The sequence below is a fragment of the Crocodylus siamensis genome, chromosome 14 (assembly GCF_052110815.1).
Source record: "Crocodylus siamensis isolate JL-2025a chromosome 14, ASM5211081v1, whole genome shotgun sequence".
NCBI lineage: Eukaryota > Metazoa > Chordata > Crocodylia > Crocodylidae > Crocodylus > Crocodylus siamensis.
The window spans coordinates 7,547,730-7,567,609 of NC_143408.1; the positions used below are offsets into that span (position 1 = coordinate 7,547,730).

At 55.1% G+C, this 19,880-nt stretch overlaps 2 protein-coding genes across 6 annotated transcripts in view; both read left to right on the forward strand.

The window, feature by feature from the left end:
- The window catches only part of REXO1 (RNA exonuclease 1 homolog), a 55,873-nt gene extending 52,060 nt beyond the window's left edge, over window positions 1-3,813 (forward strand). For 2 of the 4 annotated variants that reach the window (XR_016439103.1, XR_016439101.1), the window contains one exon: window positions 106-133. Coding sequence is in view for 2 of the 4 variants with exons in the window: in XM_090026868.1 (XP_089882994.1) it covers window positions 106-194 (89 nt within the window). In the remaining 2 variants the exon portion in view is untranslated. Of the gene's footprint in view, window positions 1-105 lie in introns of all 4 variants that reach the window. The other 2 variants (XM_090026868.1, XM_090026869.1) reach the window with 1 other exon arrangement.
- A 137-nt stretch (window positions 3,814-3,950) lies between these two features.
- Window positions 3,951-17,720, forward strand: LOC149853304 (diencephalon/mesencephalon homeobox protein 1-like). 2 transcript variants are annotated; one of them, XM_090026870.1, is made up of 4 exons: window positions 3,951-6,579; window positions 15,330-15,536; window positions 16,310-16,485; window positions 17,008-17,720. In XM_090026870.1, the coding sequence occupies exons 2-4, from the start codon at window positions 15,344-15,346 to the stop codon at window positions 17,359-17,361; spliced, it is 723 nt and encodes a 240-aa protein (XP_089882996.1). In that variant the 5' UTR covers window positions 3,951-6,579; window positions 15,330-15,343; the 3' UTR covers window positions 17,362-17,720. The 2 variants fall into 2 exon arrangements, with proteins under 2 accessions (XP_089882996.1, XP_089882997.1); XM_090026871.1 differs by lacking the exon at window positions 3,951-6,579 and adding an exon at window positions 9,133-9,258.
- The last annotated feature ends 2,160 nt before the right edge of the window (window positions 17,721-19,880 follow it).

Below are 19,880 nucleotides of genomic sequence, written 5' to 3' on the forward strand. Positions count from 1 at the left end.
AGTATAAACTGAACTGCTTGCACGTACTCCAGAGTCAGTGCGTTGGGGCATAGGCTAGGGAGCCTGTCCCTTCTGTGTCCTGAAGCATTTATTTTTCATTCCCAGTGGAAGGGCACGACTCCAGCGAGGATGCCAGAGCTTGCATGGAGCTGATGATCTGGAAGATCAAAGAAGATGCTAAAGTGAAGCGATGACTCATGCTCTTTCTCTCTCTTGTTCCTCCTTCACCTCTTTGAAGCAGTGCAATAAATGCTCAGAGTAACACTGTTCACCTGTACCCAGCAGCATGCATATCCCAGATTCCCCTGTGCACTTGTAGGCATCTATGAAACTTAGAGACTGCTGCTGGCACAGTGGAAGGGCATGGGGGCACTGCTTGCAGGGTTCACATGTCCAGGTAGTGGCTCTCTGATCCTCTCGGCTTCACCGGAGGGATGTTCTGTGAGGCAGTAGTTGCCTTGTGGGCACAGCAAGGCAGCTTTGAGTAGTAGCCTCTTTATTCCGTAGGAGAAGCTTTTAGAGGCCCATTGGATACAGCTGACAGTACCTTTCTGTGATGTTTAGATCACTTTTTATTGTTTCTAACTTATTTGGAGAGTTGCACAGCTTTTGCCTCTAAGTATTGAGGCAAACAGCTACCCTCAGTAGCTGGAGGATGGGGAAACAGACCAAGGGAGGCTGTGAAACAGGCGATGTTATGTGATCTGCGGAGAAGGTGGTGAATGGAGAATCCAGTCAGCCAGAGAGGGGCTAGAGCAAAGACCCACTGCAAAGGAGAATGCCAGTGTGGGAGGAGACGCTGTCTCTGAAAGGCAGTGAAGTAGAACAGCTTGGCTTGGAGGAGGGAAGGGGGTTGGCTTTCTTTGAATGGCGGTAGCCCCACAGTTCCTCCTGACAAATGCAGGTCTCAGATGGATGACCAGCAAATTGGAAGGTGTAAAAGCTAGAAGTGTCCACACTCCCCAGACAGCAAGGAGTCCATGGCTGCTGGCTCTTACACAACCCATTTTTGTGATCAGCAGGAGGTGGATAGGATAGCAAGGAAAGGTCTGAGGCCATATTATAGTGTATGGCTGTCAAGGCAGGGGACACTTGTTGAGGTGGGGTGCACTGTTAGGAGGCTGTTTGTATTCTGGCATTGATGCCCTTGTGATATCTGGCAAACACCCCTTCTTTTACATCCTCTGGGTGCCTTGGTATGATGGTGTCAATTGACTCCCTCTGTCGTCGTCCCCCCCCCCCGCAACAGGTTGCCAGAGTCTTGGTCATGCTTGTGCATCAGGAGTGAGGCTTGGGGGCTCAAAGGAAGAGCTGGGTGCTGCTAGGATTGCTTGTTACTGAATATGCAGACATCAGGGGCTCCCAGCAGACAGATCTCTTCTGTGGTGGTTTGTGCTGACTTTAGCAAGGTTAAAGCAATAGGTGAAAATAATGTTTTTATTAAAACTGGTTTACACAAATTGGGTTTTTAAATACCCACAGTTGTAGCTCTTCTCTATCTGTCCCCCTTTGCATAAACATGTTTCTGTGATGTCTCGGTATAAATATTATGCAGTTATGAATGATGATGCTAAGGCGGCAGTTCGGGTAATAGAGGCTGTGGTGCCCTGACTTTCGTGTAGCATGTTGGCAGTGCCCCTTTTTATTTTTGTTTGTATTGGGGATCGGCCAAGCCTGGGAGAAAGCCCTTGTCTCAATGCCAAATCTTTTTTGCTCCTAACTGAGGTCGGAGCAGCAAAAGAACCCAGATGTCATTGGGTTTTGGGAGGGCAGAAGATAGCCTTAATAGCATCCCCTTGACTGATGAAATGACACTGAACAGAATGGGAAGCTGCTTATCCTACATGTGTTTGGTTTGTTCCAGGCCTCTCCACTCCAGTGGGTGTACTGTAGGGTGAGGAACCCCTGTGTACGTGCCCAGGGCTTTTCCTCCAGTGCTGACCAATTTGAGCCTTAACCTACGGTCCCAGCGAAGGTGGAGCAGGTCCGTGGTCAGGTGACAGCGTGGTACTGTGCATTACAGCAATATGTCCTGCTGAACTGCTCCCCTTCCTAAACCACTGTATGGTAGATGTGAAGGATGAGCTCTGTACCACCGTGGAAGGGGAAAAATGCAATGCTTCTGCCGCTGGAAAGTATCTCACTACTTTGAATTCAGTAAATTCCTGTTTGTGGATTACTACCCCCCCGACAGACCTGGTGACCCTGCAGCTTCCCCAAACTGCCAATCATCTTGCATCTACTGTATCCCTCCTCTCTGCTCCCTCCAACTGGGAAAGTGTCAGAGTGAAGCTGGTTCTTTGCATTGTTGCCCCTAGAAAGCATAGCCCTCATTTCTTTTGAGCGCTAGACACCAGCCTCACTCCCTGCCTGACAGCACAGTTAACAGCACTCGTGTCCCCCATTGCTAATATACTGTGCCCCAGCAAACTACACTTTCTTTGCCAAGTACTTTGAGTTGCTGAATTTAGTTCTTACTGGGTTTTGTTGGGCATGGATGTGAATGGGTCGGCAGATGACCTCTGATCTTTTTCCCCCCCCACTCCTTGCTGATACCACGCCTGAGACACTGGGCAGTAACTTGCTTTTAACAATGCTGATCTTGTGCTCTCAGCTGCTTGGTTGGTGGGGGAGACAATTTGGCACTTCCTAATGAAGAACATAGTTCTTCACTCCTTCTCCCCTCCCCACAGCAAACAGTAATTCAAGCTTCCAGTTTAGCCTGTATTTATTGCTGTTGAGCATTCCCTTGTCGAAGTTTAGCACAGGATGTTACAAGGCTTGGTCTTATTTCAGGGAGAAGCTGGCAACCGAGCTGTAGACAGGAGCATGTTGCTCTAGAGCCAGAGAAAGGGGAGGCAAGCCTACAGCCCCCCTGGAACTGGAACTGAAACAAGCTGCACTAAGCTCAGAAGTGAGGCTTGGAAGCAGTGTTTGGTTTCAAAGCAGGCTCTTGCCTTCAGGATTTTCTTTATCATTTCACTTTCCCTTCAGGTTGTTAATGAAAAACCACATCTCTGGTTTTTTCACCTCCTGCTTCCCCAGGGAGGATGACACCCCTGTTTTTTCCAGTGCAGAAAGGTGTTTAGGACACGCATGTTGCATGATTTCTCATCCAGGCCCCCCAAGCTGGGTGAGTAGGATAAGGCTCACACAGCCCATGAGAGGGCACAGGTCCAGCTTCCCAGGTGTCCCTGTGTCCCTCTAGAGGGCTACAGGACTGGTTACTCTGCCCCTTCCCCTTAGGAAGGATGGTTTCAACTAGGTTTCTGCCAGTGGAAATGGATGAATAGCTTCCACTTTCCCCATGTTTTTGTGTGGCCTGTCATGGGGTAAATCAAGTCCTTGAATGTCTAAAATACAGTCGTTTGGCTCTGTTGGCAGGAGTGTGTCACATACCTCTCATCTAGGTACTAGTGAAAGGGAGATGCACATTCCACCTGGCTTCATACATCTTGTTGAAGCCCACTGTAAATTCCTTCCCTGTAGCAGCCGCCAGCTGCCCACCATCGGCAAACTGCTTCATCCCAAGCCTTTTGTAGGACAAATGCATTGTAACTTGCACCATCCCCACCCCATCCCATGTGTTCGCACCCACCCCTTCCCAGAAGGCAGCGCTGTGGACTGTGGATGCCTGTGCAGCTAAACTGGTTGGCACAGCAGTTCCCCCAGTCAGCAGTGCACTCTGGAATGCATTGGACGCTGTAACGCTGTAAAAGCAAAGGTATAAAGTGACTAGATTTTGGGGTTGTCTGTAAGTATTGTAACCTGTTCCTTTTTGTAATCATTTTTAATAAAAAGGTGTTGACTAGACATGCATGTGGACAGCTCCTGTTTGATCGGTGTCTGTTGTGGTGCTGGGAGGGAGACTCTGCTCCTGCAACTGGGCTCTTCCCTGGCTGTTGAAACGCTGTTGGTGACCTGCCCAGAAGGTGATAAGCAGCATAGCGTGTCTCTCCTCTCTCAGCTTTTTTTTTTTTCCTTTCTGGAGCTGACATCATATGTATGGTGTGTCATGACATTATGACATCTCATTCTTCATCGTGGTAAAGCGCTATGCAAGTGATATCCAGTCAGGTCCACTGCAGAGCCCTAGATGGAGAGCATGGGCAAGTGCTGCCGTGACGCTCAAGCCAAGGCGAACACATGGCTCAGTTCATCCGCAATATGACAAGGTTTCCCCAGAAACCCATATCTTCTGGTAGCAACCAGTGCCATGAAATTCCACCTTGCACTAGAACCTGCAGGAATTTCCCCTTGCAACCACTGCTCTCCTGCCCTCTCACTATCCAGAGCTCTGCCTCCCAGCCCTATTTTCTTTTCCCAGATTGGGAGCTGAACTCGGGGGTCTTGCCTCACTACTTTTGCTCTAAGCCAGTGGTTCTCAACATTTTTTAGACTCAAGGCACCTCACAGAAAATGCCAGCTCTTAATTTTTCCTTACCTTTTGTCTACAGAAAAATGATGAGTGATTCTTTCCTGTTGCAAACTCAGAAAGACCACAGCAGGTCAGCATGGTTTTAACACTGGATTTCTATGTGAAAACTCTGGGTTTATCTTGAGACTCATGTTTGCACACCCAATGGTGTTAACATTGCGTGGCACCCTGCAGCACCTTTGAAAGGATTTCAAAGCACCTTGAAGGTGCTACTGTTCCCTGGTTCAAAATCGCTGCTCTAAGCAATTAGCCACACTTTTCCAATCCAGAGAACAGAACACAGGAGTCCTGACTCCCAGCTGTCTGCTTTAAACCACTGGACCAAACCTCCTGAGCTACAGCCTGGGAGATCCTAACCTCTAGATCCCCTGTACAAGCTGCCAGACTTTGTTCTGTCCAGGCTGGGAACAATCCCAGGCGCTGGACCCGTTGCTCTGAGAGTGCCAATCAATCTCTCAAATGGGGGGACATTAAGGTGCCAGTGGAAGGAGCTGACTCGGCACTGGGGGAAGGCGAAGGTAAAGAGTTCAAATTAAAAATAATAGGGCATTAATGACCTCACTGGCAATGCATTTTATTTAGTGCCTTAGTTATGGCTTGGCAATGTCAGTGGTTATTTAGGATGCCATAAAAGTTGTGCTCACCTGTGATCTCAGCTGTCCCCATCTGTCTTGGTGGCTCAGCTGTTCTAACCCTCTTCATGGATTTCCAAGATAAGAGATGATTTGATCTTGCATGAAATTCTGCTGTGAAATCTGGGGGCGAGGCTCCATACACAGATCACCCCTGTCTGCTGCCTCTCCAGCATCCCAACTATCTGAAAGGAAGTTCCCCTGGTGAGAACCCATGCCATTGAAGTGGAAACACCATTGGTCAGGTGAGCAGGGGTCAGTCAGCATTAGAGGTGACCTAACAACTCAAGGCTGGGACCTTTTGGGCTCCAGTTGTGCAATGCAGTAGGGTGCCTTTGTGTGGCTCGCCTGCCCGTGGGAGAGCAGGCTGTGACCGATAGAAATTGCTCTTTTAATGCAAGTCACAGGAATTTGGTACTTTACATCGGGGAGCTCTAGTTTTCAAAGCAGTGAACTGGTACTTGCAACCTTGCTGCACTGCAGGCCACCACTTCCTTCCAATAGGGGCCTGGGGGTAGGAGAGAGTGGAGAAAGGTGACTGCCATTGTCAGGGAGAGGAGGGAGAGAGGAAGCAAATTTTATCTCCAGGCTGTGCAGGGGATCTGCCTGGGAAAGGGATGGGGAAAAGATGGATCCAGTCACTTCAGGGGCTGGATCCGGCCTGTGGACTGCAGGTTGAGCACCACTCCTTCAGATGCTGGAGGTCCCTGATGAACCGGTTGTCAGCATAAATTGAACTTCCAAGCCAGGCTTCCACAACTAGAGCAATGGCACTATTTTATGGTGAACTTTAACAGCTGCTGATCTTCCTATGGGTTGGAAATGTGGGTCTCTCTTTTTCCTTGAAGATGCTGAATCAAGGACTGGCCTGTCCCCAAGTAGCAATAAATCTAAACCCAAGGAACTAGAGGGGTTTGTATTCAAGCCGTTTTAAGCCCCTATGTCATCTTGTTTGGTTGTTTTCTCTCACTCAAATGTGTGGGTAGCACTTGGGAGCAGGGTGCTCTTTAAGCATCAGCAACCGTTTCTGTTATTGGTAGTTTTGGAGGCTGAGAATGTCGCCTTTATGTACATTGCTGTGTGCAATGAAGCTTGCTATTCCTAAGGTCAAGAAGCATGCAAGAGTAAACATGCGCATGCTTCTGTTTCCCGTAAAGCAGCAAAAAGAATACCCAGCTCCTTTATCGCAGTTTCCATCAGTAGATCTGAAAGCTCTTGAGAAAGAGAAGTCAGTATTGTTATGCCCACTTTGCAGATGAAAAGACCGAGGCACAGAGGCAAAGCGGCTTGGCCGAGATTGCCCAGCAGAGCCAGGGTTAGAAACACCCTGTTTAATAGTCTGGCCGCAAGCCGTGAATCTGCTTCTCCTTGGTCACCCTTTTTTGCAAACCATCCTTTTTCTTGTACCGTAGCAGCCGCGGAGATTCCCACCAAGAAGAGAAGAAGAGATCTTCCCTGTGCGGGAGGCAGGACATGCATGATAAAGGGTGCCAACCTAAGTTGACCAAGGTGAGGTTACAAATGAAAAGGGGCTTTGAGGCAAAACTCCTGTAATCCCAGCCTAGCACTTGAATCATTTGCCCACCGTTCCTCGCTTTAAAGTCCCTCTTGAGCACTTGGGGCCCAACAGAGCAAAAATGCAGCCAAGGGGCTTGGTGAGGGAGTCATTTGCCTCTAGCCCACCCATAGCTGGGGTGGGCCCGGGAGACTGAACCAAACCCAGGCAGTGTAATGCCGCTGGCCCCAAGCGCCCCTGCCGGTTGATTATGGCATCAGGGCTCTCTCTGGGGTCAAAGGTGATGGAGCCGATTGATCCGGCTGATTGGGAAGCTCCTGCATTAACAATCTGTCTTTGTTCTGTCGTGCTGGTGCTCCGCGGGGTGTCCTGGCCCGGTCCCAAAGCCCTTCATTGTGCTGAGTATCGATCAGGGGGGCTGAGCCTGACTTAACGCTCGCCTTCAGTTAATTTCCCAGTGTAAGCTCTTTACTGGCGAATTTGTGCCACTGGGATCCCCGTGTCCTTGTGGTTGTCACGGAGGCAACAACCCGCTGGGTCATTGACAGGCCTGTCAAGACTTGTTTCTGTGTTGAGGAGTGTGTGGGACGCGGGGGGGTGGAGCGTGATCGAAGGTAGCCATGTCCCTTTTTTGGAGGCAGCCAGCTCTGGGGTGGGCGTTCTCCCATGGCCCTGTCACAACGGGTTCACAAATCAAGTAAAAGAAAGGCCTGCAGAGAAGTGCAGCTTAAAAGGGAATTGGTGTTTTATTAGTCAGGCTAAGGGGAGAGTTATGAAGGCACAAACGGGAGGTGGGGCCCAATTCCTGCCGACTTCTGTGGTGTCATGCTGTTGCTTTGGTTGTCTCAGCCATGGGCCTTTGCTGGGCAGCACAGTGATGCCTGCCTGTCACGGGCTCCAGCAGCGCCATCCCCTGAGAACAGGCTGGTCCGTTCTCCCGTTTGGCCTTTCCTTCCTCCCTGCAGCGCTGGCCTCGGCAGCACTGCTCTCACGGGAGTGGGTCTGGCTTTGAAAATGCGCAGGCTGGATGCTGCCCAGTTGGCTGGAACGAAGAGACAAGGGGCGGCTTGTCCTGATCCCCAAAGGGGTTTCTCAGTGCCTGATTAGCTCAAAAATTAATTTGAAGACCCAGGGAATTGCCTTTGATGACGGACAAACCCTGCACCAGGCCACGTCCCTCTGATGTTTGGCACCTGGAGCTCTGGCAAGCCTTTCCGATGTGTCCCAAGGAGAGAATCCTGTTTCATCGCCTCCTTCCTTCCCCTGTTTTGCAGGCCCCGTGCCCGTTCCTTGAGAGCAGTGGTGCAGGGACCCAGGCGATGGGCTTGACAGCTGCCGGAGCCCGAGCCACCCAGGGAACATGGCTGTGTGGGCCTTACCTATGTAAAGCTCGCCCAGCACCTGGATTCATGGTTGCCCATCACAAGAGTTGTTCAGTGCCCTCCTCTGCAGCACCCAGGGCTGGGCATTGCCAGGGGCAGGAGCTAGAGTAGAAGGGCTTGGAGTCTGGCTGTATTTATGGGCCCTGTTTGCCTCCGACCTGGTTGGCACAGCCATGCCTGCGTTCATCCAGCAGCCCTTTTGTGCCCGTCTTGGTTGGGTCGCGGAGGCGGCTGATGAGTCTGCTCATCCCTTTGAGCGAACCCGGCTGGGGGTTTTGCTGAAGCCGTTGTGGCTTGTGGTTTGCTGCGCAGAGGCCCCGGGATCTGGCCCGGCGGTGACCGGAGCCGAGTCACTTGAGCAAACAGCATTGATGTAAAAAGTGCTTGTTTATAAAAACCAGGCCTGTTGGTCCAATAGTGATGAGCAAGCCACGAGGGTAGCAAGACTCCATCAGGGATTAAGCCATTGATGGGCAATGAGAGCATCATCCCATGTGTGCTTTAGTGGGGTAGAAATATTAGTGCCCTTGTGGCTCACAGCCCAAGCAGGCCCTGATGGACTGGAGGGACTGAGAAACATGCCACATAGGCTTACTCACGCAGTGGGTTGGCCAGGGCCAGAGAGAGCTTCTGGGCGCCAGGGGCCCAGTTAGCGCTGCCCGTCAGAGGAGGGAGGCTACGTGGCATTTGCTGACTCGAGACTCAAGCAGCTGCCGTGTTAGTACAGTAGGGAGCAGGAGATTGAGGTCTCTGTGCCAGCCCGTAATTGGGCACGTGGTGGGGACTGTGGTTTCATGGCCTTTAAACCAAGAGGCCGGGAATGGGAGAAGTTGGGTCCATTCCAGCAGAGACCGGGACACAGGGAAAGGAAGTGACTTGGTGCAGGTCCGCTGGAGAGTTGGAGGCAGAGCGAGCGTGCGCGAGCGCTGACCTGGAGTTGCTCCTCTGTCTTCTCCTGCAGAGCAAACGTCGCCCCGCTCCGCTGGCCCCCGGTGCTCGGGGAATGGGAAGCCACAGGACCGAGAGCCTGTCTGAACTGAGCGGAGGAGGCTGCCTCCCCTTCGAGTGCAGCAGGAGCCGGGCTGGGGCGTATGGGGGGGAGGTGGCTGCGGGGACAGGAGGTGGGAGGGGAGGTCGGAGGGGCCTGCGCTCTCATCCCGGCTGGCCCAGCCTGGCTCTCCTGCCGAATGCTGGCCCAGCATGTAGCCGGGCGCCCCTGCCGCGCAGCATTCACAGGGCGTCTGTGCAGCCGACCTCTTCCATAGAGCTGACGGGCACGAGGGGTCAGAGGTCAGCGGGGATGATCGATCCTGTCTTTAAAAAGCCTTTAACGCATTTTGTCCGGACCCTTAAGCAATGGGAGCAGCTCAGGGGGGCCCCATTAGTGCTGGGCCGTGAAAGGGCTGGCGTGGGGATGGGGAGGGGGGCATTTATTGATCAGGAATTGGGGGTGGCTGCGGGGGTAAGCTCCTTACTGAGTGATGCCGGCGTGTCAAGCCCCATTCTCCCATGGATCGATGGTGGGTGAGGGCTGCATGGCAGCCTCGAACCCATCTGCTCTCCATCCTCGCAGCCTTGCTGCCCCTTCCCCCACCCCGACCCCTAGCCCAGCTCCCTGCTCTGGCCCTTGCTCTTCAGCAATTCCCTCCTAAAGCGTGGAGTCGGCTTCTCTGGCTTGGTGGAGGTGGCTCCTGCCCAGGCCCTGACACAATCAGTGCATAGCTGTGAGCTGCTCACCTGACCGGCCTCTGTTTCCCCTTGATGAAGCTGGATAATGCTTCTTGCTTCCCTGGGAAGGGCTACAGGGAGCTGCCCCATTGGGGCCTATGAGTGGCTCGCCTGTTCCTGGGGGAAGGGTCCCTGGTAGGCGAGAGCAAAGGCCCTCCATGATCGTCATGGGCATGGTTGGGGTCAAGGCTATTTCTGGTCGCTGTCTATGGCTCCCTGGTGGGCGATGCCAGGCATGGAGGGAGCTCTGCTGCATTGCTTGGCCCCCGGGCATAGCACAAGTGCAAGGGGGATGGCAGAGAACCTCTGCCTCTTGCGGCACCGGTGAGAAGTGGGAGGGCCTGGACACACGTCGTATGCAAGTATGGTTGGGTTTGTTTTTTGTGCAGCCATTTTGCTGGGATCCACAGTCTGTAGCCTCATGAGAACTAGAGGCCCAGGCAGGAGGCCCAGCTGTTTTCTACCCAAGCCTTCTCCCTGTAATAAGGGGCAGATGCATGCCCAGCTCCCCCAGGCTGGCTGCCAGTAGGTGCTATTGCAATACCTGTCTGCAAGGTGGCAAGGGAACATTGGCACTGAGCAAGCCTTTTTACTGGGCTTGAAGCTGTCCAGGCACAAGCTACTACCCACAAGTAAATATGAAGTTACTCCACCTTTTTCAATGGGTGCCTTGCCCGTGGCTGTATTACGTAACAGGGTGGCACATCCTGTATCTGCTTAACTCTCAATGCACTAGGGCACAGTCCAGTAGGAGATGGCACTACATGAAGGTGGGCATATGGAGCCTCTGCATTCCTCCTTGCAGATGCTTTGCTGCCTATGTCCTCAAAGTGAATTTGCAAGCCCCTCCCCATCTGTGTGCCCATGGGGCCATTGTCCCCTGGCTTTACCAGTGGCAGGTTCAGTTGTGTGATGGTTGCTTGCATAATTTTAGTCAAAGGTCAGATCAGCATTTGTATGGGGTAGTCTGAATAGGGATGGGCGGGGGGTTGGATTAGATGAGCTCCAGAAGTCCCTTCCAGACGAACTTTTCCATGATTTTATGAAGCGCAGCTGTGTGGTTATCTGCCACGTTCTGCAGAGGAGGAGATTGAGGTGCAGGACAGCTGAATCTCCCCCTTTCCAGAAGCAGCCTAAAATCTTGGATGCCCAGACCTCAGGGGGAGGTGTTGGTTTAATGTGGTGCCCCCCAGTCAGTGGGCACCTTTGAAAATTTAGGAGTTAGTGACAACCACAATCCTCATACATCAGAGCTGGGATGAGAAGTTGCAGCTTCCTGGCCGCAGCCTCTCCTCACCCTACAAGTCAGTGTTAGGGCTCACCCCAAAAGGGGGCTCTGGCTATATCTGCTCCTGGGGTGCACATCAGGCAGGCACATCCCCGCTGTTGATCATTCACTCTGTCAGATGATAGTGCCTGGCTGACTGCAGCCCGGTTGCTCAGTCCCACCCCAGCTTGTAGCCGGTGCCAGCCGTTGTAAGGCTGCGATGGCCGGGGGCTTTGGCACAGTCGGGCACCCCCTGGGCAGTGGCAGGGGTGGACAGGCTGAAGGGGTGCCCTTGCACCCGCTGTGGGTTGAGAAGCTGGGGGGAGGGTGGGGCCTGCTCCACTGCTCCCTGGACTTCATTCTCCCACAGCAAAGCCCTTTGTGGGCTGGCGCCGTCCCTTCTCTGAGGGTAGCAGGGCAGGAGCAGCCCCCCCTTCCCCTTCTAAACTGCAAATCTGTGCTAATCCTCCCAGGGGGAGGTCAGACAAAAGCCCCTTGGCTGCTAATCCCCCCCACCCCCAAGGGCCTGGCATTGTCAGCCTGGGGAGCCGCTAGGTGGTGATTTGGCTTGGACGCTAATGGGCTCTGACAGCTGCAGAAGGGCGTCCCGACCAAGTGCCCGGCTATGCCCAGCCTGGAGCCCTGAGGGAGAAAGCAGCTCAGGACTGGTCCACCCTGTGTGGTGTGCGAGGGTATGCGTGCAAGGGGGCTTGTGCAGTTGTATAGGTGCACAAGGGGGCTTGAGCAGGGGTGTAGGCATGCAAGAGGGCTTGTTTGGTGGCATGAAGGTATGAGGGGGCTTGTTCAGTGGTGTGGGCATGCACGGGGGCTCATGGTGGTGTGGCTGTGTGGGGGGTTTGTGCAGTAGTGTGTGTGCGTGCAAGAAGACTTGTGCAGCAGTGCAGAGATGGGTGGGGGTGTATGAAGAGGAGTTGTGCAAGTGAATGTATATGTGCAAAAGTCTGTGTGTGCAGGAGGAAACAGGAGGTGCCAGCTCTGGGCCAGTGCCAGCAGGTCCATGACAACACTGAGGTTTCCCAGCACCATTCTTATTGCAAAATAAGAAAATCCCCCTAGTCCAGACACTGACACGTATGTGAGGCCAGCCCAGGGCCAGGCAGTTGCTGGCTCCTAAGTGGTCTCTTGCATGTCTGGGGCTATGTTTGCTGGCCAGGCATGGCAATGTGTGCAGTTGTGAACATTATGGTTATGGCTGCAGGGTTGCTCAGGTACATGGATGTGCATATACGTTGTGTGGGTGTGTACACCTGTGTGTGTGTGAGGGCATAATATCACATAAAAGGTTTTCCTTTCATTTCCTGATGAAGTTCATGAGTTAAATATGAGGGGATTGCATTGGGCCTTGGCTGAGTTGATGTCAGGGGAGCAGGGTCCTGGGGTTCACATGTTTGTGGGAGGCTGGCCTTGCAGTCTGGGCTGTTTTGCCAACTCGCATGGTGACCTTGGCCAAGTTGCTGTTCCTGGAGCCTTGATTTCCCTAACTGAAACCCAGCTAATGCATTGCTTTATTGCAGGGCTCTGGGGGTAAACTCCTGTCACCCTCGCTTTGTCTGCAGGCTGAGAGTCCTAGAGGCCTGGGACATTTCTCTCTGCCTCCATGCAGCTCCCAGCATGATGGGGCCCAGTCGTGGCTGGATCTCCAAGTCCAGAAGCAGGAACGCAGCACTCAGTCCAAAGACGCTAGAGAGGGGAACGGGACAGGCCTGGACAGGAGCTCCCACGACCCCTTTCCCCCTTGACTGCTGAAGCTGTTGCATCTTGTGCCTCCATGGTACACCAAAGGGGATGGCCTTGGGCCTCTGCAAATACAGTCCATGTCTGCAGGCACTAGTGAGTCCCCTCCCCGCCAGCCCTGGTGTCAGCGCTCACAACTCTGTTGCGTGGCTGGGGAAACTGAGGTACGGGCGGGGGGTGTGACTTGCTGGAAGCAGAGCTGCTAGGATGGGATTTGAAGGTCCTGGCCACCAATGTAGCGTGGGCTCCCGGCAGGCTGACGACAGCCCGACCCGAGGAAGGGGCGGGAGGGCAGGGGGAAGCAGCCCCAACCCTCGGCATTCTTTCACCCCTGCCCGAGTCTAATCCCCAGCCTGAATGGGGAATAATGGGACCCCCCTGCGCTGAGCCCAGCTTAGGAACCATTGCAATTCCCTTTGGAGAGGAAGAAAACAGGCTCCCTAATCCGGCCTAAGCCTTCCCTGTCCCATTGGCTGCCGCCTGCCTGGGTGGAGGGGGGCCCGGCTGCCTGCCCTTAAAAAGCAGGGGGGTAGAAGTTTGGGGAGAAGTTTTGGCTGCTGTTCCTGAGCCTAGGACGCTCGGCTGTGGGGAGGGCGAGGAGAGGAGCCAGGCGCTTTCCTGGGAAAGTTGGGGTCCCCAGAGGTGAGAGAGCTCTTGGGGTGCACGTGTGGCTGGGGGGGGCACGCAGGGGGTGAGGGCAGCAATGGAGCCCCCTGAGGCTTGTGCTCTCCCTGAGGGCAGGAGGGAGGTGTAGAGAAGCAGGAACAGCCCCAGAGAAGAGTCTAGTGGAGGAAAATGAGCGGTTTGGGGTCTGGCTGAAAAAGCTAGATGCCAGGGAGGTGTGGAACAAGCTTCTGCCCCGCAGCTCTGCCCTTTGACCCCTGTCCCAGCCCTGAGCTGCCCCCTGCACCCACAGCTCTGCTGGGACCCCTCTACCCCAGTCCTAGCTTTCCACATGCCCCTTGGGCCTGACTCACTGGGCAAGGGACTGGCTGCTCCTGCACACCGGCCCTGTGGTGCCATTGCAGCTGCTTGCGGAGCTGTTTCGCATTCCCGCTGCACTGGTGATAACAAGCACACAAGACCCAGGGCCAAAAAGATCAGGAAGCAAGATCCAAGAGGCTTGAGGGCTCTGGCAGGTTTCCACATCAGAGGCTTCCCCGCACTTTCTCTTGCATTGGTCCCGTTACAGCAGGTTTGTCCCATGGCCAATTCACGACCCGCTGGGGATCCCACTTAGTATGTCTGGCATCCCAGCGCTGACAGCCTGGGCAGCTCCAAGCAGAGGGAAGCTGCAAATCAGGAAAGGACTATGCTGGGAGTGGAGTAGAGCCCCTTTTCTGGGGGGTCCCAGCAGTCTGAGCAGAAGGAAAGGGGAATCCAGCATCTCCAGCAAAATAGGGGATTGTGAAATTATTTCAGTTGGGAACATTGAAGAGTTTCGGCTCAGTGACACAGAGCTGTGAACTTCCCGGACGGGAAAACACCTTCACTGCAGTAACACCAAACTGCTAGCCAATTCTTAACAGAGCTCTCGGCAAGTTTTTAGTTTTTCAATTTTGTTTCTTTGAATGATCAACCGGGTGGAGGTGGCATGTCTAGGGGCTGTGGTTCGGGTTGGGGGGAGTGGCACACGTCAGGGCCATGGAGGAGCTGTGTCTTGCCACCAAAGAGAGGTTTTGCGCCCACCTGTCATGCTCGGCTACAGGCTCATGTAGGCACGGAGGGGTGCGTGTCTCTGCAAGGGATATGTCTATACAGGTGAGTGGAGGGAGCAACCAGCAGAGAGTAAAGAATACATTTCAAACCGATGAAAAAGGAAGTTCTTTTCTCGCAGGGAATGGCATTAAAGGATGGGACTTGGCAGATGCGGTGGAGGTAGACAGTGTAGCCCGGTTCAAAAAGGGTCTAGACACGTATTGGGAAAAAGGGTGTATCAGTACCTATCGAGCACGGAAGTGAGGGAGACATTAGGAGGTTGTAATTCAGAGGCTGCAAGTGAGCAAGTTTCTGCCTCGGTTTCCCCTCCCATGCTTTGCCAGTTGGAATCTCGTTAAGGATGTAGTCCTGGGCATCTGTGCAACGCGGGGCCAAAGGGTGGATCCAGAGGTGGTGGGTGCTGCAGTAGCTGTGCTTCACTTGAGCACAGCCCCTGCTTTTGCTGGACCCCAGGGTAAATGCGGCTGCCACGGGCTTGTCCCCTCCTTCCCCTTGCCGCCGAATTCATAGGGCAGGGGGAGGGAGGGGAAGGGCGACCAGCAGCAGCATTCACCCCTTGCTCTTCGGAGCCTGCGAAACTCCAGCAGGCCCCGCGCTGACCGGACAGGGAGCTCAGCGCATGCTGCAGAGGCGTAACGTGGCTGAAGTATGGGGAGGGCTGCACAGTCCTTGCCCCTTTCTGGATCTGCTACTGATGGGCCCTGCTGTTTGTCTGAGGTCTCTGGATGCCACCGCAATATAAAGCATAAATGATCAGGGCCAAACCTCTTCCTGGCTGAATCCCTGTCTCCGGCATCCCCCGTGGAGCAGAGGAGCGCAGCCAGGCTTACGCAGGGGCTGGGCCGCGGAGCAGGGCTGTTGCTGCGTCCTCAAAGCTGTGTGTTGTTTCCAGGGCCCTGATGTGAGATGCCCCTGATGGGCCACTTTGTACCCACCATGTACTGCCTCAGCAGGAGCAGCTGTCCCCTCGGCACCGCGAACCCCCTCTCCGTGGTCTGCAGCCTCCATTCGCCGACAGCCGAGCCCTTTCCGCTGACCCCAGCCCTGGCCCCACAGCCCACGGCCCTGCAGGCGGTGAGCTTGGTGGATCGCTTGGCAGGTAGGATGGGCAAGGGGCTGGGGGCAGCAGGACATACGTTGAAGCACTGGTTTCCAGCAAGCCCAGTTTATGGTACTGGAAAAGTGAGCCCAGTGGTTGGGGCCAGAGCACCCTGTGAGAGACGGGTGCTCCGTTCACTGCTCTGCTACTGGCTTCCCAGGTGGCCCTGGTTGAGTCACTTAGCCCCTCTGGTGCCTCACTTTCTTACTGGGGTGAGGTGGGAAAGAACACTTCCTGCCCGAAGGGGGCTTGGGGAGGACTGCAAGGTGCTGGGGGGGCTTTGGTCATGCCAGCAGAGTGGGCAGCACGGCACAACGATGAGGCTGGTCTCAGCAGGTGATGCCATTACTCGCCCGTGCTGTGGCATGGTCTGATGTTGGGGATATGCAAGGAAAGCTCAGACAGCTGCAGCAGTAAGCAGTGGCAGCGACAGCCCTCTCACCCGGGGCCCCAGCACGGTGCCTGCTCCACTGACCCTCTGCTCCCCCAGCTTGTCCCCTGACACTTCATTACTTTAAGAAGAGTGGGATGGTTAGCTCAGCTAATGGTAATTCCCTGGGCAACGACCTGGTCCTCTCCTGAATTAGGCAGGCTCCGTCAGCTGTTCTGCAGCCCCCTGGTTAAAGAGCTGCAGTGCTCCTCCCCAGAGCTGGCTGCATGCAGCCAAGTGTGTTGAATCCATTTGGGATGACAGGCAGGGAAATCCCCCATGAGGAAAGGCGCCATTTGTTCTGATCTGACTGTTTGCTCCCCCTTTCTCCCCACTCTCCCAGAGCTGCTGCTGGAAGCTCGCTACGGGCTGCCCCAGAAGCATCGCCGCAGCCGTACTGCCTTCACGGTCCCCCAGCTGGAGGCGCTGGAGAGAGCCTTCGAGAAAACCCACTACCCCGACGTGGTGACCCGGGAGCAGCTGGCCGTGTTCGTCAACCTGCCCGAGGCCAGGGTCCAGGTAACCCCAGTGCCACTTGCTCCTAGCACCCACGCCCTGGCAGGCTCCAGGCAGGGCCTGGTCCAAATCAGGACAGCAGTGGGGTGGTCCTTTCAGTGGTTTTCATGGGAAAGGGATTAAGGGGGAGGGTCTGTCTTGTCCAGGAATGAACCCTTTCACAGCCGGGATGGGGCAGGAGAATGCTCTGCTCAGGCCCCACCAGGATCCTGCCACCTTTTCCATGAAGGGGGATGGTTGGATCAGAGGCTTCGGGGGTAGAAAAGGGGCAGGGCAGTGCATGCTGCTGGGGTAGGAGATGGTGCAGACAGCCCTTTTCCCAGCAGCCACTTGGCCTCCCCCAACCTGACGGCTGCCCTGGGTCTCCCTGTATCTACCCAGTGTGGAGCACAGGGCCAGCTGCACCACGCGAGAGTAATGCCAGGTCTCTGGTGCCCTCACTGGAGTGGGGCTGGGGCACCACAGCAGGGAAAGACCACAGCTTGGTGGACCATTAATCTACCCCCTTTGGCTCCTCCCTGGTAGGTCTGGTTCAAGAACCGCCGAGCCAAGTTCCGCAAGGGGCAGCGCCGTCGGCTGGAGAAGGCCGAGTCTGCCAGGCCCAAGGGAGGAGACGGAGCAAAGGGGCGCCTCTTGCCAGAGCCGAGACTCCGACCAGCAACACCGGGCAGTGCCCTGGGAGCGGAGCATCGCCTCGTCCCTCCGAGGAAGGTTCCCGGCTCTGCAGAGCCAGCCCCCGGGTGTCTCCAGCAGGCCCCTTCGCCAACACCCAGGGCTCAGCTGCTGGATGGGATGTGGCTGGACTGCGGACGGAGGAGCGACCCAAGACTGTGGCACCTGCCCTCGCTTTCCTTCCCCACCTATTGGCAAGCTTTGTAGGGATCCCAGGCTCTGTGAGTGCAGGAGCCTCTGCCTGCTGTGCACCAGGACCTAGGTAGGGTACATCTGCCCCAGTGCCAGGCTGTGCCAGCTCACCCAGCTGCCACCTGCATATGAGTGCCCTCACGTGCATCCCACCCGTCTTAAACTCGGGGAGTCCTGAGCTGGGCTGTGACAAGCATGGGACATGGGCTGGTGCCCTGTGGTGTGAACTCTGTCCCGGCCCAGATCCCAACACCTGCGTGTGTAGGGGGACCCCCCCTCTCTGGAGACCTTGTCTCAGTGACAGGGTGGGAGGTGGCAGGTGCTCAGTGGGTTTGTTAATAGAATCTCCTTCTGTGTCAAAATAAAGCAGGTTTTTGGGCCTCCTCTGTATGGATATCCCTTTCTTTCCCCTTTTATGAACTCCTTCCCTCTTCTTCCCACATTGGTCCTGAGCCATTGGGCCATCTGCTTCCACTGCTCTCCTACTCCTTTGGTTCTGGTGGATTTGGGGTAGCACAACAGGCAGAACTAGAGCTGGGGTGGGCCAGCGAGGCCTTGTGACCAAGGGGTTCGGTGAAGGCCGGCTGTGCCCTGCAGGTGCTTGCTGGCTGCGAGATGGTGGGAGAGTGGGATTACCCCAGTCCTGCCCCCCTGAAGAGCAACCTGAGACCCACGTTTCTCTGTGCTGCTCTGGTGTGAGGGGCTGTGTGATGCCGGTGCACGGTGCTATTGCTATGTGGTATTATATGTTGCCCGGTGTGTTCCCCTGGAAGGAGGCCAAGCTCAACCTGTCCGCATTGGATTCAGATGTGATGTGATCTTTACCCCTGGGGCGAATTGGCCCTGGATGATTGCTCAGCAGGCCAGTGGGCTTCCTTAGTTTCAAAGTCTGGCAGCTCCTAACCTGGAGGATGCTGATACTTGGAGGGTTAACTGTCCCACACAGGTCACACCTGGAGGATGAGGGGCTTAAATGCAAACACCCTTCAGGAGCCAGCCCCAGGATGGAGCAGCAGGTGTGTGCTAGATCCCCAGGATGGAGCAGCAGGGTGTGGGGGTGGAGGGAGGGAGCTGTTGAAGCAAGGGAGCTGGCAGAAGAAACAGGCTGGCTGTGGGAAGCATGGGGGTGCGGCAGACCGCGGGCCCCATGTTGGGAAAGTCCGGATTTTGAGAACACCAGAGACCTCCACTACAAGGGAAGAGCTGCAGCTACCAGAGTTGGGGGGGAGCCATGGTGGTCACCAAAGATGGAGGAAATCCCTCTTGAGTGGCATGGGCAGTCAGCTGCAGTGGGGAGAGGCTCTGGGTCATGGCAGCTGGTTCCCCTCCGGAGGCTGCTGAGAGAGCCCCGTCGGAGGCTTTGGGCAGGACCTCTGGCGAGGCTGGGAGCGTTGGGCAGGGCTGAATCTCAGCCTGGCTGCCTTCACCCTCTGCTGGGCTCTGCCTCGGCCTCTCCAGCTGGCTCCAAGGCAGCATCAGAGGCTGGAGTAAGAGGTTTTAGAGGGTGTGAAGGTGCCATCAGGAAAAGGACGAGGTCTTAAATTAGCACATCGCCCACCAAGTTTAAGCCCAGTTTATGGAAATGGGAGTCTCCTCCCTTGCTTGCCCCTGCACCTTATGGCTAAGGGCAAGCAAAACTCAGGGGCATCCAAACCCCAAGCCTCCAGTAGGATGCAAGTAGGATGCCCACCAAAGGGTTTGGAAACACCTGAAGCCCCAGGTGCGAGTGGAGGATGTTTGCCCGTAGTAGGGTCACTTATGGTCCTGGACTCTTGGATTTGGAATTAATTTTGGCTAATTTGGCCTTGGATACAAAATCTATCTATCTGTCTATTGATCTACCTGTCTACCTATCTATCTATCTATCTAACCCTCAGTTCTCCAGCGTGAGCAGGGAGGCCAGGCTGTCCTGGCCCATCCCACACCTCTGTCCACAGGGCAGAGGTTGTCTGCGCAGGAAGGCCAGAGCATGGGGCGCTTGTGTGGGGATTACAGGCACCGACTCTCAGGCAGGGCTCCCTGGAAACTGGGGTCTGTCTGCATGTGGAGGATAGCCCACTCGGCTCAGGCAGTGGGCTTGCCTCACTTCATGCACTAGGGGTGTCTGGACAGGAACTTGGTGTGGAGTAGCTTTGTGGTGGTGGTGGGGTGATCTTCCCATGGGTGGGGTACCTGCGGGGGGGGGTGCCCTGCCTTATGGGATATACTGGGGGCGGGGGTTGGTGGACCACAAGTCTGTGGCAGCCTCCCCTCTGTCTCCTGCCACCATGCTCCTAGTTCCTGTGCATTATCCTCCCCTGCAGACAAGCAGGCACCAAGTGGTAAATCATTCACCTGGTAGCACTGCTGTTACCCCAGGCTTGGCTAATGTCTGCTGGGAGTGCTGCTCCCTGCAGGATGTGGCCCGCACCCTGTACCCTGGCAGCATCACCATCCTGACCCCAGCAGAGAGCATGGGAGGGTCTCGGCCTGGCGAGACAATGCATGCACAGGCCCAGAAGGCTCCTCATTTCATCTTAACTGGACCCCCCCCA